Source organism: Pempheris klunzingeri, chromosome 2 (assembly GCF_042242105.1).
Source record: "Pempheris klunzingeri isolate RE-2024b chromosome 2, fPemKlu1.hap1, whole genome shotgun sequence".
Taxonomy (NCBI): domain Eukaryota; kingdom Metazoa; phylum Chordata; class Actinopteri; order Acropomatiformes; family Pempheridae; genus Pempheris; species Pempheris klunzingeri.
In genome coordinates this window covers 31,284,011-31,300,184 of record NC_092013.1, presented here as the reverse complement: position 1 = coordinate 31,300,184, position 16,174 = coordinate 31,284,011, and the positions used below count along the sequence as shown (strand labels likewise).

At 42.2% G+C, this 16,174-nt stretch overlaps 2 protein-coding genes across 2 annotated transcripts; both read right to left on the bottom strand.

Annotated features, from left to right (window-relative positions):
• Nucleotides 1–3,861: 3,861 nt before the first annotated feature.
• LOC139215073 (N-acylethanolamine-hydrolyzing acid amidase-like) lies at nucleotides 3,862–7,656 on the bottom strand. The gene is made up of 11 exons (XM_070845907.1): nucleotides 7,436–7,656; nucleotides 6,170–6,334; nucleotides 5,920–6,043; nucleotides 5,633–5,723; nucleotides 5,456–5,541; nucleotides 5,198–5,370; nucleotides 5,039–5,101; nucleotides 4,883–4,949; nucleotides 4,733–4,761; nucleotides 4,275–4,344; nucleotides 3,862–4,134 (listed from the first exon to the last, which is right to left on the bottom strand). The coding sequence occupies exons 1-11, from the start codon at nucleotides 7,654–7,656 to the stop codon at nucleotides 4,117–4,119; spliced, it is 1,107 nt and encodes a 368-aa protein (XP_070702008.1). The 3' UTR covers nucleotides 3,862–4,116.
• Nucleotides 7,657–12,388: 4,732 nt separating this feature from the next.
• Nucleotides 12,389–15,890, bottom strand: LOC139215801 (class E basic helix-loop-helix protein 40-like). The gene is made up of 5 exons (XM_070846836.1): nucleotides 15,537–15,890; nucleotides 15,367–15,430; nucleotides 15,165–15,272; nucleotides 14,682–14,805; nucleotides 12,389–14,519 (listed from the first exon to the last, which is right to left on the bottom strand). The coding sequence occupies exons 1-5, from the start codon at nucleotides 15,551–15,553 to the stop codon at nucleotides 13,657–13,659; spliced, it is 1,176 nt and encodes a 391-aa protein (XP_070702937.1). The 5' UTR covers nucleotides 15,554–15,890; the 3' UTR covers nucleotides 12,389–13,656.
• Nucleotides 15,891–16,174: the final 284 nt, after the last annotated feature.

The following is a 16,174-nucleotide window of genomic DNA, read 5'->3' as shown; positions in this document are numbered from 1 at the left end:
AATTCATGATTTTTAATTAATTTGGAGAATTAAAATTGAATTGATTAAAATTAGTTCATAAATTAGCTGTAAAAACAATTAATACAAAATTCAAATTACTTACATCAATAAAAAAAACAATTTAAAAATCATAAATATTAAATTAGTTAAAATGTAATAATAAATAGTTAAAATACAAAAAGATAAAAAGTTTTAATTTATTTTAGTCATCTATTACCTTAAAAGTTAGAGAATGGGTTTTAATTTAAGTTAATTCTTTAAAAATATAAAAACCGAATTATAAAAAGGCGCAATTTTACAAGGTATAAATAGGACTCACACAGACTGCCTTCATTCCGAAGCTGACTCTTGAAGAGGAAACACCTTAGGAGCAGAGCTGACAGAAAACATCTAGTGCTTTTTTATTTGTGCCCAGCCTGAAGAAGACTTCTTTTAGTCGAAACGTCGCGCATTGGGCACATTATTATTAATAGTTTGGGTAATTTGATTTCATAAAAATTTAATTTGATAAAAATTTAATTTGATTTAATTTGGTTTGATAGTTCATTTTCTAGTAAATATTAACATAGTTTATACATTTAATTCATAACTTTTATTGAACTTTAATTAAAAATAACAAAAACTTCATTGATAAATAAAAATACAATCATGGCCGATCGAGGCCGCTGGACGCGGGTGCGCCATAGGCGACCTGCCCAGCAACGGAGGTCCGGGGACCGGGGAGGGAGACCAGCCCAGAGGAAGGACCGAGCACCTCCTGTCTCCTTCGGGAGACAGGCTCATTCGCCTTCCCCTAACCCTAACCCTAACCCAGGCTCACTCACCTTCCCCTAACCCTCTTTTCCTAATCTTAACCTTTCTTCTTTTCCCTAACCCTAACCCCTTCTTCTTTTCCTAACCCTAACCTGTCTCTTTTCCCTAATATTAACCCTCCCCTTTTCCCTAACCCTAACCCCTCCCTTTTTATTTTAATTTAATAACCTAAACTAGTTAATTTATAATTCTAAAATCATCTAAAAAAAGTTATTTGTTAATTCATAATTTAATAAATAACAACAAATCAATAATGTAATTTCATAAAAAATAAAGATAAAAAAATTCATATTTGATTTATTAAATATTAAAAATAATGTAAGTTAATATTAAAAATCTATATTAAAAACCATTCAAAATCATGTAAAAATCATTGAAAACCATTTAATTTTATATAAAAATCATTAAAATCTATTCTAAAAACCAATTGGAAAATTCTAAATTAAAAAATATATTCTAAAATCTTATTTAAAAGGGGTATAAAAGATGAACAGCTAAACAGAGCTCATTCTTGCTCTGAACTCCGAAGAGACAACATCTCCTCTAATAGAAGAGCTAGTTTTGCTTGAGATTTTATAATTTGTTGTGCCTATACCTGAAGAAGGCTCCAATAGGAGCCGAAACGTCGTGTGGGCACAGAAATTGATTGGCCATATATTGAAATTGGAATAAATAAATAAATAAATTAGAATTAAAAATTAAAAATTAAAATTTGGAAATTTAATTTGGATTGAATTAGATTAATTGGAATTTGATTTGATTTAATTTGAATTCATTTTGATTTGATTGATTGGTTTAATTATTTGTTAAATAAATAGATTAATCAATTAATTAAATAAATAAATTAGTTAATTAATAGATATTAAAATTTGATTTCATTTGATAAAAAACAATCTAAATTCAATTAATTAATAACAAAGCCAAATTCATGAGCGGATTCGAGGAGGGGTGGACGGCAGTCAGGTACGGCGGAAGACGCCGCCGCCGTCCACCCACCAAATGGCAGAACTGGGGGATGGACCGTGCACCTCCTGCTCCTTATTGGGAGCAGGGTCAGGACACAGCACCTAACCCTAAAGAAGAGACCACATTTCTCCTGTACTGGCTTCTCTTCATTGGCTTCCAGTAAAATCTAGAATAGAGTTTAAAATCCTTCTCCTCACCTACAAGGCTCTTAAGGGTCAGGCCCCATCATATCTTAAAGAGCTTATAGTACCGTACTACCCCACTAGAGCACTGCGCTCCCAGAATGCAGGTCTACTGGTGGTTCCCAAAGTCTCCAAAAGTAGTTCAGGAGGCAGAGCCTTCAGCTATCAGGCTCCTCTCCTGTGGAACCTCCTTCCAGTTTGGGTTCGGGGGACAGACACCCTCTCTACATTTAAGAGTAGACTAAAAACCTTCCTTTTTGACAAAGCATATATTTAAGGGCTGGCTCAGGCTTTGGACCAGCCCCTAGTTATGCTGCTATAGGCTTAGACTGCCGGGGGACTCCTATGGTGCACTGAGCTCCTCTATTCTCTATCCTCCTCTTCCTCTCCATCGTTATGTCTCATGTCAGTCAAATGTCTGCCTCTAACTTGCTATCTTCCCCGGAGCGTTTCTGTGCTTTCTCATCTCTCAGGTTCCTGTTGATCCTGTGGATCCTGGACCACACGGTGAAGACCGCATGGTGAAGACCACATGTTTCTTTGTCTGTGGAACTAGGGACTCCATTCCCCAGTGTCCCCCAGTTTCACAGATAGGTGTGAAATCTACCCTGGACCCAGCTCCACAGCCACCATTGGCCAGAGTGGTACATGTGATTTTATGACCTCAGGCCAACAAAACCAGTTCACTCCCACTGAACTGTCTCTTTCCGGACGTCTCTCCTGAAGAGGAGAGACCAGCTCTTACCTGTGTCTGTCCTGAGGAGGACAGACCAGCTCTCAAGGTTCCTGTGGATCCTGGTCCTGGCCCTGCTGATGTGGTCCTCTGGTTCCTGTGGGTCCTGGTCCTGGTCCCGCTGATGTGGTTCTGTGGTTCCTGTGGATCCTGGTCCTGGTTCTGCTGATGTGGTTCTCGGGTTCCTGTGGATCCTGGTCCTGCTGATGTGGTTCTCCATCAGCCAATGGATGTGTGTTGTCCAAAGCTATAGCCTGTCCGTCCTTGGGAGCTGGATCTCTCCTTCACTGTGGTGCTCCCGGAGGTTTCTTTTTTCCCCACTGGGTTTTTTGAGTTTTTCCTTCCCGAAGAAGGAGGGTCATAAAGGGCAGGTGATGCCTCAGACTGATCCATCGGACTGATCCATTGGCCTCATCGACTGCTGGACTCTTTATTAGATTGTTTGTTCGCTTACACTTGTTTATTTCAGTGAACTTTGTAAAGCACTGTGAGACACTCTGTTGTGATATTGGGCTATACAAATAAAATTGAATTGAATTGAAAATTGAATATGTATATATATGTGTATATGTGTATATATGTGTGTGTATATATCTATGTATATATGTGTATATATGTGTGTATGCATATATTTATATATATATGTATGTATATGTATATATGTATGTATATATGTGTATATATGTGTGTATGCATATATTTATATATATATATATGTATATGTATATATGTGTATATATGTGTGTGTGTATGTATACATGTATATATATGTGTGTGTGTATATATATGTATATATGTGTGTGTATGTATATGTGTCTATATATGTGTCTATATATGTGTATGTATATATGTATGTGTGTATGTATATATATGTATGTATATATGTATACATATATGTGTATATATGTATATATGTATATATATATATATAACTACATGGGCCACACCTTCAGCCTTCTTGCCACTGTCATGTTTCCTACCGTTTGCCAAGCCCACTTTTGTAACACTCTTGGAGGTGAGATTGAATTTCTCAGAAATTCGTTTCAAAAAAGAAACGATCAACTTGTATGATTAGTCCAGTTTGTCCCATTCTACCCAGGGCTTATTTTAACTTGTGCTGTATGCGGTGTCACTTAACTGTTCAGCTAAATCTAGATGTCACAATCATTTATGTCACCAAATTTTATTGAGCTTAACATATAAATTGCAGGTACATAAGATGTCAAGAATTGTCGCAATGATTTTTTCATTCGACGCAGAAAAGCAATATGTCACCCTAAGATGCTTGTGAATGAGTTCACTCCCCTTCATAGTCAATGATTAATCTCCACATGATCAGAAATCTGGATACAAGTGTGATGTTCAGATGCAAAAGGATCCTCTGCTGCAAACATCTGTGTGTTGTTGTCCACTCAGTGCCTGTCAGTTTGGTTGGCAGCCCTTGAAAAAGATTACAAAGAATGAGGTGGAGAGGGTCTCTTTTTCAGTGACATATCATGACTGTGATGCTAATTATTCTTGAACAAAATGATTGAGAAAAACTTACAGTAAAAACAATATGCATTGAAGATGTTATTTACCTGTGGCCTCACAAGTGTGTTGTACTTCTCAGGGCCTGCTGCACTCATAGTTGTTGTGTAGACAGTTATTCTGGGAGATTATCAACATAATAGAAAACAGCCACTATCAAATGCCAGTTTGTACATAAACTTAAATCAAGCTATGCAGAGCTTCTGTAGAATATCAGTGCAAATAATAAGCATATAAATAAGTCTGTAGAAGTGAACATCATGCACTCAAAATGTTTAACACTTGTATTGAGTGAAATTCAGCTATTGCTGTTCTATATGCCACTTGCTATGTGCTGAAGTATGTTATCACACAAAGGCCTACTGACATTACTGCTGAGGTGGGGCAAAAGGAACAGACACTGGTATGCACACAGCTGCCCTGTCTTAGCAACAGGAACAGTCACGTGATTCCTTTAAACAGAAATTACAGCATAATGAATGGATAAGTTAGATAATGTTCTACTTACCCATTACACACTGGATACAGCGACAAAACCTGGAGGACAGCACTCTGTTACAAATCCATATGTTGTCTCTGACTTTAAAAATGCGCAGCACTTTCTCAGTGTCGCCTGGACTTTGTCCCCTGAAATATTGATTTGTTTGTCCATACTTGCCTGATAAAGTGTCTCCATGTTGATGTGATCTTGGCCAGTGGCATTTAGGGCTTTGTTGGCTGCTTCTCTAAAAAATGAATACATGGTAACAGTGTAATAATAGTAACTACAACAACAACGTCATTGTGTGTGTGTTCATCATGCGAGTTGACTCACCTTCGATGATCTCTGGCTGGGGGAGGAAGCCAGTGGTCAAAGTTCGTCTCCACTCTGTACCATCTAAAACAAGAGCGCACAGTTTTATGCTCGAGTCCAGTTGTGCAACACACACCTTTATATATACCTGATTCCCCTGAGGTCCCTTATTTTGCCCACCCTCCATTCACGGGATCCAGTGGCCAGATATCAGCTGGGCCCGCTCGGTCTCTGGTGATGACAGCCCCTTCTCCGGCTCGCACTCCACCAACAATGTAATACACTCCAGTGATGATGGGGATTTTGGACAGACGCATCACTGCATCCTGGAAGTTCTCTGCTTCCTCCAGTGTCTGCAGAGGTCACGTCTAATTGGTGAAGTTTCATTTCCTCATACAGTAAATACCATCATTACACTAACTTGTGTAGCATACTCACTTCCCTGACCAGCCAGCTCACTGGGGATCTCCGAAAAAGGAAAGCAGATATCAAGTTCTTCCACCAGTTCCACCAGTGCTCACTGCCTGATGATCACAAACAAAAGAAGAATTACCAAGTGTGGCTATTGCAACATTTCTGGATAAACATGGCTCCTGAGAAGGGGTGTGGCCTTACCCCGCTGGTCTCCAGAGACGGTAAACTTGTTGGGACTCTGTCCCGTCCACAGGCCAACATACCCAGCAAATGAAGTCCCACGGTACGCCACCTGAATGGGAGTGTCAACAACAAAATCTTACCCCTGGCGCCTCATCATTATACAGCACTTTCATTTTGTATCTGCCAAAACTTACTTTGATCGGCAATTCTTTTATGATGAGATTATTATTAGCTACTCTCTGGGGTTTAATTTGAGGAGGTATCACAGTTATTTAGTCTTTAAATGCTGCGAATACATACTATACCTCTCCATTCTTGAGGAAAACTACGTTGACAGTCAGATTCCTCAGAACAGGATGTGGATAATCAAGGTTCCTGCCGTGGTACACGTGCCCATTTTTGTCCTGAGCTATGATGCTAGTGCAAAATCTAGGAATGCATAAAGTTTGTTGCATGCATGAGATGGGTTTTTACCCATTGTTAGATATTGTGCACCTCTGCATTGAACAAAATGTTCTATTATAAATGTATAATTAGATTTAAAATCATACTTACGCAGATATTTCATAGGCAAAATTGAGAATGATGATGTCTGAAAGGCTTCCTCCAAAGTATGAGGCCATGCCACGGATCTCCCCTGCATACGGCTGAGGAACATACTTTTCCAGGGCCATCACAATGGGTGTAACTGCCTGATGCACCCATTTTGGAACTGTGGTGCTGACAAAAATAAGAAAGTCATGTCAGTCACTACTATGGGAAGACGAGCACGGTGCTCATTAACCCAGAAATTAGTTTACCTGCTGATTCCAGGCTGACATTAAGTTAGTTAGTGGCTGAAAGAATTACATGCTTTCACTATTTGTAATTCTGTCCCTTACGAATGTAATTCTCTCTCTTTGTTCACTGCCACAGAAAATGTAACTTAAGACGAAACCACGCTGTCTGTGGCCTGGAGTTTATTTCCACCCTGACAGTCTGTCCTCTCTACAACAGCCTCCGAAACCCTCCAAGCATCTTTACTAACCCTACTGTAACATGTTCTTCATAAAAAGGTACTGTAAACCTGCACTGACACAGTGCACTAATATCACTGTGTACCTGCACTAATATCACTGTGTACCTGTACTAATATCACTGTGTACCTGCACTAATATCACTGTGTAATATCACTGTGTACCTGTACTAATATCACTGTGTACCTGTACTAATATCACTGTGTACCTGCACTAATATCACTGTGTAATATCACTGTGTACCTGTACTAATATCACTGTGTACCTGCATTTATATCACTGTGTACCTGCACTAATATCACTGTGTACCTGTACTAATATCACTGTGTAATATCACTGTGTACCTGTACTAATATCACTGTGTACCTGTACTAATGTCACTGTGTACCGGTATTAATTCCTGTGTACCATATCGCTGTGTACCTGTACTAATATCACTGTGTACCTGTACTAATGTCACTGTGTACCGGTATTAATTCCTGTGTACCATATCGCTGTGTACCTGTACTAATATCACTGTGTACCTGTATTAATTCCTGTGTACCATATCACTGTGTACCTGTACTAATATCACTGTGTACCTTTACTAATATCACTGTGTACCTGTACTAATTCCTGTGTACCATATCACTGTGTACCTGTACTAATATCACTGTGTACCTGTACTAATTCCTGTGTCTAAATGTGACGGCCGTCATAAAGTGCTCGAGTGCAGCCGCTCCGCCCGGGGCAGATGCAGGGCAGATGCAGACTGTGAAACTTGTTGCTATCGTCTTTGACAAACATGGAGTCTGTGAAAACCTACTCGATGACCTGCGCGGCGGCTCTCCGGAGGAAGTCCACGTCAAAGACTCGGGTCAGCGGCAGCCAGCGCTCCTCCGGGGCTTCGTCCAGGCTGATGTTCAGGCTCGGCGGAGCCACCTCCGCCCGACACCTCGCCACGAGTCCTGGCAGCAGCAGCAGCAACAGCAGCGGCGGCACCGGAGCTCGCACCATCCCGCCCGGTCCACACCGACACACCCGCATCCTGAAAGTCTGAGCAGGAATTACACTTCCGCTCCGAGGATTTCATAATAAAAGCTGGTCAAAACGCAGCCCACACAATTCACACAAACGTGTAGCTTCCGCAAACTAATGGCTTTTAACTTTATTACAATAGCAAAAAGAAGAATGTATAAAAATGCATCATATTTTTTGCTTTTTTTGCTTTGTATGTCAAATCTACTGTGAAAAGTAACCAGTAAAAATAGCCGTTCACTAAGTGTAAACGTGGAGTACAAAGTATTTGATAAAAAGGGAATAGGGCAAGGAAATAAAAAGGAAAATCTCCTTTAGCCTTTAATTTCATTGTATAGAAATACAATGAAATGGCCTCAGTAATGCATTGATGTAGTTAGTCACCTCCCACCACTAAAACATAACTGCCACTACTGGTGATGATGATGATGATGATGATGGTAATCATGGATGATGGTTAACAATAATAATGAACTTAACTAGAAAATTTCCCACAGAAATTTTAGGCAGGGGCCGCCGTGGTGCGTGCGACGTCCGTATTGCTAAACAGACCTCACTTTGAGCGCCACCACAGATCGCTCAAGACGTGTGAGTGAGTGAGTGTGTGTGAGTGAGTGAGTGTGAATATGAGTGAGAGAGTGAGTTGAATGTTTGTGAGTGAGTGAGTGAAAGTGTGTGAGAGAGTGAGTTGAGTGTTTGTGAGTGAGTGAGTGAGTGAGTGTGAGTGTGTGAGAGAGTGAGTGTGAGTGTGTGTGAGTGAGTGAGTGTGTGTGTGTGAGAGAGAGTGTGAGTGTGTGTGAGTGAGTGAGTGAGTGTGAGGTCAAAGACCAGCACAAATTGAAGTTGAAGGATGTACAGATGAACAATCTGATGAAATGTGTTTTGAAAATTACAGGGCTTTTATTTTGAAAAGGCCACCGTGAGTCCAGTTGATTCAATTTGTGCTGGTCTTCGACCAGCACAAGTTGAAGTTGAAGGATGAACAATCTGATGAAATTTGTTTTGAAAAACACTGGGCTTTTATTTTGAAAATCAGACTCTGGCAGAGTTCCTGTGACTGTTGTGAGTCAACACATGTAGTTGTTTGTATGTATGTATGTATGTCTGTGTGAGTGAGTGTGTGAGTGTGTGTATGAGTGAGTGTGTGTGTGAGAGAGTGAGTGTGTGTGTGTGTGTGTGTGTGTGAGAGAGTGAGTGTGTGTGTGTGTGTGTGTGTGTGTGTCAACTTGTGCTGGTCTTTGACCAGCACAAGTTGAAGTTGAAGGATGTACAGATGAACAATCTGAGGAAATTTGTTTTGAAAAACACAGGGCTTTTATTTTGAAAATCAGACTCTGGCAGAGTTCCTGTGACTGTTGTGAGTCAGCACATGTAGTTGTTTGTATGTATGTATGTATGTCTGTGTGAGTGAGTGTGTGAGTGTGTGTGTGTGTGAGAGAGTGAGTGTGTGTGTGTGTGAGAGTGAGTGTGTGTGTGTGTGTGTGTGTGTGTGTGTGTGTGTGTGTGTGTGTGTGTGTGTGTGTGAGAGAGAGAGAGAGAGAGAGAGAGAGAGAGAGAGAGAGTGTGAGTGTGAGTGTGAGTGTATGTGTGAGACAGTTCAATTTGTTCAGTTCAAATCTCTGCTGGTCAACTTTCATCTATCACCTGATTCCCACCAACTGAGCATGCTCAGTGTCTCTGTGGGGCTCAGAGGTCACTCATCACCTGATGGTTGCTATGGTGATGTTGCCTAATGAGCCACTCTGGGGAGACACAGCTCTTTTCATGGAGATTTGGGCTGTGATATGCCTCTGAAAATGAGGGTTTTAATTGAGTGTCATAGCTTTGGCGTGTGGACCAGTGGACAGAGGAGGGTCTGCTGAACACGTACGTGTAGTTTTGAGGTCTCTAACTTGTGAGATGAGAGAGCTGGAGCAGGTTAGAAAAGTGGTTGTGTCTGCCTCCCTCCTCAGATTTGTGCTGCCAGTTAACATGGCACTTAATGCGGCAGTTGGTCTCAACTCCCATCGCTTGGAGGCTCGTAGCGGGAGCTGCGTACATTTCTGTGTGTCCGAAGTCACACCGTTGCGACCAGCCCGAGCAGTCCTACGTTTTGATGTATGAATCATGAGTCTGAGTGACACGCTGTGGGCATGAGAGCGAGTTTTTCACAAAATCTTCAGACGATTTTTCTGTCCCTCTCCACTCTAGCGATGACATCACCCACTCTAGCTCCTCATTCATTTTCTATGGAGCGATTTTTGGTGCACGTTTTGGCGCGCTTTGCTCCAAAACGTGCACTCCGACCTCTGAGAAAAGTCATAGCAACTCGACCGCCACCGAGCCGCACGTTTTGTGTGTGTGTGTGGTGCGAAAGCTCTGGGAGGAGTAGCATGGCAAAAAATCATACGGAAGAAATAAAAATAAGTATGGAGAATAGCAGTGGGCCTTGCGATTATGCTTTGCATAGCTGGCTCAATAGTGGGCCTTGCTTGCAAGCGGCCCCCTAATAATAAGTAATGAACAGAGAGGACGTGAGTTGGGGTACAGGGTTATCAGCCTTCCTATATCGATAGAGAAAGTCAGTTGGAGGAATCAGGGTCACTGAGTTTGAAAGAGGAACTCCCTGCTTTGGTGTGAACATGTTGTTTTACATTTCACAGCTGCCGAGGCCTCGCCATGGTTCTCCTCTAACATGAATTCAGCTGAAGTGGAGGGCATGTCATTTAATAGGCTGTATTGTGGAAGAAGGCCAGAAGAACACGAACAGTCTTCTTTTAGATGAATTTAATTTGAATTAGATTGAATTAATTTGATGAATTTGAATTTAGATGAATTCTGATGTGTGGTTCCAGGTGTCTGTCTCCTGTGACAGTGGGCGTCACTGACTGGATCTTCACTATGTGTTTAGCCTCTCGTATTGATGGCACACAGCTATCACTACGAATCATAGCTTCAGACTTCAGACTACATGAAGCTGCTGCAAACACGGATGAGTGGCCGTCATTACAGTGAAGACGTTCTAAAGTCACTTCTTTGTGCTGCTTGAAGTTACTTTTATGCTGAATGTCAAAACGGGAAAAAAAATCTATTTACAGTAATTAATAACAATAGTAATAATAATTTGAGCCAGCTTTAGGCATCATCAGCTGCTCCACATGTTGGTAAATCTTACTGAGTGCTGCTTCAGGAGTTCCAAGACATGTCAGCGGTCCAGGAGGCGTCCAGCTGCTGCTTGTTCCCATGAGGACACACACACACACACACACACACACACACACAGGTGAAAGTGTTGAATGTCATGTGACAGCAGAACTGATCAGTCCGACTTTGATACCTAGAAAATGTCAATGCATTGGAATTCATACCAAAAATACCCCAAATGTTGATTTTCTTTGGGGGCTGCCACATAACTGCTGCTATTGCAATGCAGATTCATTCATTTAATACTAACAGCCACAATAATTTATTTCTTACTCAAATTCATGAATTTAGAAAGAAAAAGTGTTGGCAGGACCAGCTTTAGCTTTACGTGATGTATTAAGTTTCTCTAAAGCTCAGTGTATACTTTAATTACATGGGATACATTCGGACAACATAAAACCTGGAAAAGATATTTGTAATAGAGTGAACTGTAAAATGTTTTGTTGAGTGACATGAATATTTTGTCTCTGCACTGAACAGTTTGATCCCCTAACCCAAACCGTCAGTGAGCCCTCCATGTGGCTTGATGACTGTATATTATTGGGCATTCTCTCTAAGGTTCATCCTCGTCATTTGACACGTATGTAATCCTGCTAAATTGGTACAAATATATTCTCAGGAGGAGTTAAGGCAGCATTGCATCAGTTGTGGTCTAATGAAGATTTATAGAGTCCCTAGAGAGCACAAATTCCACAAGGTGGCGCTGCTAGTGCATTTTTGAGCACATCAGCACTTCCAACAGGCCTGTGAAGAACACGCCAAAATGCTGCGTTGGAATGATTTCACTGATCAGCAGACGAAATTACACAAATACTGCTGTGATTACGAGGAAAGAGGGAGTGCCATTTCCACTCCTCCCAGGGAGCCATGGTGGAAAGTACAAGATATGAATTTTTATACTCGCTATTACTACAGCAGTGTTACCGCCCAGGAAACGGCACCCCAAAGAACAGACTGGTCTTCCATAGTATTAAATGTTAAAAATTAATCAGATATAAAGTCCTTTTCCTCGCAACCTTAAATACCATTTCCATCCACTGTAGAGTTTCCAGACAGCTTTTGTGCTCTTACACTTTCAGTACTGTTTCAGTGGCTGCTGTACAGTATGTAAACCAAATAAAGTGTATGGGACAGAAATGACTATACCCAATTATAAAAGTCAGATGAATTTGTAGTCCACATTTTTACAGAAACATATAAAGTTATTATCTGTAATTTGTAAACTAATATCAACAGTGCAGGGTGAGCTTTTATTGGTGTATAAAATTTGTGACAGCACTGATTGAGTCTTAAGATTTTTGATCAGCTGAGTGTTGCACTGTTAAAAACAGTAAAGAAGATTTATAAAGATGAGCAAAAAGTCACCAACATCCCACAGGTAATTCCTTCAAAATGCCTTAGAACTGTTTACAGCCTGTCATCTAAGACTTGCTATTGATTTACACAGGCACTGCTGCTTTATGGGTTACGTAAGTGTTACATAAGTACGTGTTGTTCTGAGGAGCTGTCAGGTTGGCTGCCTCCAACACATTTTAGCCATCAGGCAGTGAGACACAAATTCCAGGGAAAAAACTTTATTAATATTTTAATATATATCAATAATACTTTATATACAAAATATGTACAACAACCTTTTGTTACAATTCAAAATAAAAATCCCTAGTACCTCTTTCTATACAAAACTATTATTTTTGTTTGAACTTTACATTCACTCTCTTTGCCATAGACACAACATTTAAAGCGAATACATTTACACACTGCCAGCGTTGTGTCTGCATTAAACAAGTAAAGGCAACAGCATGAGCTAAGGTCAGGCCTTAACTTGATCAGTAATTTGTGGACAAGATGCAAATCTGGTTGAGCACAATGCTAAATACTGCACACGTTCTCTTGGCATCCAGTAAAAGACAACCTCAACCTTCCTCTGGTAGCAATGCAAATACACTCAGCGGGTCACGTATCAAAAATAGAGATGTTCGAGTAGTATAAACAAAAATAACTACAAGACATAACTTCACGGGAACTCCATCTAGATGCACAAATAGTCATGAGTCACAAACTGGATCATAAAAGCATGTATGGCCACATCACTCTTCAGCAGACACGAGTGACACACGGCGAACAGCGACAACGCCCTGAAATCTTTGAACATCGTGAACTCGTGCTCAGTTTGCTCCAAAGTAACTGAAGGGTCAAAGGAGCGATGTCTTTTGTGACGTCACTGGTCAACAAAGGAACAACCTGACGTCGTGTTTTTTGGTAACACTCAACTCAAAACAACTGTTTGTTGCAGCTACAGGAGCAACAAACACTGAAGGTAGATCCTCCACTCACAGATCTACAGCCGGTTATAATAATCAAGCAGCATCTACGGGGGCATTTGTTCGATCTTTACATTCATTACAGACTGGTGTGGGTGCAAAAAGTAGGTCCAAATAAGCTGAGGGTTGTGGGGGTGGGTTTATCCATGCCTTACATTCTGGGTTTACCTGTGACATTCAAGAAGACAAAGCTTGCTAAAGAAAACCCTGTCACGATATGATCATCGTCTTTAACCTGACCATCTTCACAGTGTTCCAGAGCCATGCAGCAGGCAACAGATCTCTGAGCCTTCACATGAGCAAAGTCCTGTTTCAGTGTGCGAGGGGCTGAGGGCAGACGGTGGTGGCCACTGGCTGTTCTTTGCTGGGGTGGGTTTTCTGATTAGTCAAACAGCTGCTGTGGTTTGACAGGATACCAGTGCATTTATGTTTACCCTCGTTTCAGAAGCCCGACCATTCAGCCCCACTAACATTCAGAGGGCAAGATTCCAACAGACTCATCTGTTCAGTCTTTGGTTTCCAAATTCAATGGGGGGGCCTGCTTTAAAGCTTTGTGATGAGCAGAGGAGTCCATGTGATTCTGAGGGGGTACTGGAGACCCTGCCCGCAGGGACATCACCAGAGGGGAGGGGAGAGTATCTGGGGTCATGCTTGCTGCTGAGCCGCTCATGCCCGGGTACATAACCGGCATGCCCCCGGAGTACCAGCATTTCTCCAGCATAGGCAGATAGGCTGCCACCGGTGCAGCAGCAGGGGGGATGAGGTAGAAGGGGAGACAAAACGGGGGCTGATTGGGGGAGAAGCTTATGTAGCTGCCGGAGCCTCCTGCCGTGTGACCAGAGAGAATCTCGTCCTCTGAGGGCTCAGACTTTGACTTTTTGGCCCGAGGCTCATCACCCTCCTGCTTGACGGGGCCGACTGTCCTCTCAGATGTGATGTTCTTGAGCTCCCCCTGCTTCGCATGGCTCTCTGACCACTGAGCTTTAGGGTCACGCTTGTCATGTTCTCCCCCGTAGCCGCTGTCCGTGTCTGTGTCACTGCCGCTCTGCTCCCCCATCCCGTGGGGGTAAGTCCTTTGAATGACGGGAACACAGTTCTTAGCTGGGCCCTCAGACATCCTTTGGGACTGTCCAGCATGTTTCTTCAGTTTCTCAGAGGCTTGTGGGACGGACTTGTCTGGGTGCAGGCTGCTTTGATGCTGCAGGACCTCAGCTGCTACCTTCTGGATGTGGGTGATGACATGGGAGGGAGTGAGGTCCCTGCTGTCCTCTTGGCCGGCCAGATAGTGGAGGACCTCTTTTGCACACAAGTGAAAGCCAGAGCGGAACATCTCCTCGCTGCTGTCTGCTCCGTCGCCAGCATGGTCACCTGGTCAAGGTGAACCAAAGGGTTAGCAATCATCTTTGATGCACACTTTTTCATCAAGTAGACCTAATAGACACAGCTATCAGCACTCAGTCTGTTGATGCTTCGTAAAAAAAACAGCTGTCTGTATTTTACATCTGCATGGCATTACGGCATCAGACTCACTAAATTGCAGGTCTTTCTGTAGCGCCGTAATTTTCTGCTGCTGCTGCTCCAGGAGGCCACTCAGGGCTTTCACATGCTTGAGAGTGAGTTCCAGCACCACAGCTTTCTCCAAATGACCCAGCGTCTAAAACAGGAAGACCTTCGATAAGCATGTTGATCTTTCTTATGTAACACATTCTGCAGCTGAACAGAGGACGAGCCTCAAACACCCTCGAAGTCATGCGATCCACTCTCACACACAAAATCCTCAACAGCAAACTAAAACCTAGAACCTCATTGGAATTTAGACAACAGAATTAATAAAGTCCCAAACGGAGAAAAAAAAGAAATATCTGTCCATTTTGACTCTCTTAAAATCCAAAACATTTATTTTGAGTCTCCTAAATCTAAATCCAAGGGCTAGAGCAAACACACTGCTGGTAACGTGGTGGCTCAGATTCGCGGCTGTTAGCAGACGTGCCATATGTGGAAGATAATACTCACTGTAAGCTTCAGATGTTCTGGCAACAAGTCCTTCAGCTGGGCAATGCACTCGTTGATTCTGTCACGTCTTTTCTTTTCGATCAGTCGGTGTGGCAACTTGTATGTCTCCTAGAGGGTTTGAAATGTTTCCAGTGAAATCCTCTCTGCTTATTTTAGACCGATACATGCAGGAATATTATGCAACTATTTAACTTGTGTTTACCTTGTTTTCATCCCCACGCTTCATGCCCCTCCTCGGTTTGTACACATAAATGGGAAATTCCATTCTTTGGGGAAAAGATCATATAGACAGTTAGTCTGGCTGGGGCTCAGTATTAAGTGCTTTAAATGGTTCAGCTCAGAATAAAACACGAACAGAAATGCGTCTCTTACCCTGACATTTCAGCCATATCCAGTGCTGCGTGTTTTGGCACACAGGGAGGTGGCTGCGCGCTGGTAATCCTCTCCGTCGTCCGATGCTAATACCCGAAAAATAACTTCAAAAAGCCTTCAGCACGGTCCAAATGCGTCTCTGTGGCCGCACTTCAAAACAGAGAGAGACCTAAAAAGGAAGAAAAACTATGTCCTGTTCTGCAGTGAGTGAGTGTGTGCGTGAGAGAGAGTGTGTTCTGGGAGCTGGAGTTGTTCCCCTGAGGTCCGGACGCACTTGTCGTTGTGCGGAGGCTCCGCGGCCGCCCGGCTGATGTGTGAGAGCTGGGCGGGTTTGAGACGACGTGTTAAATAAAGCCTGTGACTGCAGGCACGTCTGCGGGCTGCACACACACACACACACACACGCTCACACACCGTCACATGAGCCTCACGTGTTGTACGGTGCTTTCAACACTCACTCACTCCCTCTCTCTCTCACACACACAAACACACACACACACACAATTATGGAAAGTCCAGCAGTTCAAGACTTTCAACATGTTAACAACAAGTTGACAACATGCAAACAGCACGTTTATCTTTAACACTTTGTCAACAGGTGTTGATCAATCAGTCTAAATCAATCTTTATTTATATAG

Bases quoted from the DNA above. Each gene is read 5' to 3' on its own strand.
- LOC139215073 (XM_070845907.1), bottom strand. From the start codon at position 7,656: ATGCGGGTGTGTCGGTGTGGACCGGGCGGGATGGTGCGAGCTCCGGTG. The intron at 4,762-4,882 runs GCAAGTATGGAC...GCTGTCCTCCAG, and splicing joins ACATGGAGACACTTTATCAG to GTTTTGTCGCTGTATCCAGT. The intron at 4,345-4,732 runs GTAAGTAGAACA...ATAATCTCCCAG, and splicing joins CTGTATCCAGTGTGTAATGG to AATAACTGTCTACACAACAA.
- LOC139215801 (XM_070846836.1), bottom strand. The intron at 14,806-15,164 runs GTGAGTATTATC...TTCCTGTTTTAG, and splicing joins CAGAACATCTGAAGCTTACA to ACGCTGGGTCATTTGGAGAA. The intron at 14,520-14,681 runs GTGAGTCTGATG...CACCTTGACCAG, and splicing joins ACAGAAAGACCTGCAATTTA to GTGACCATGCTGGCGACGGA.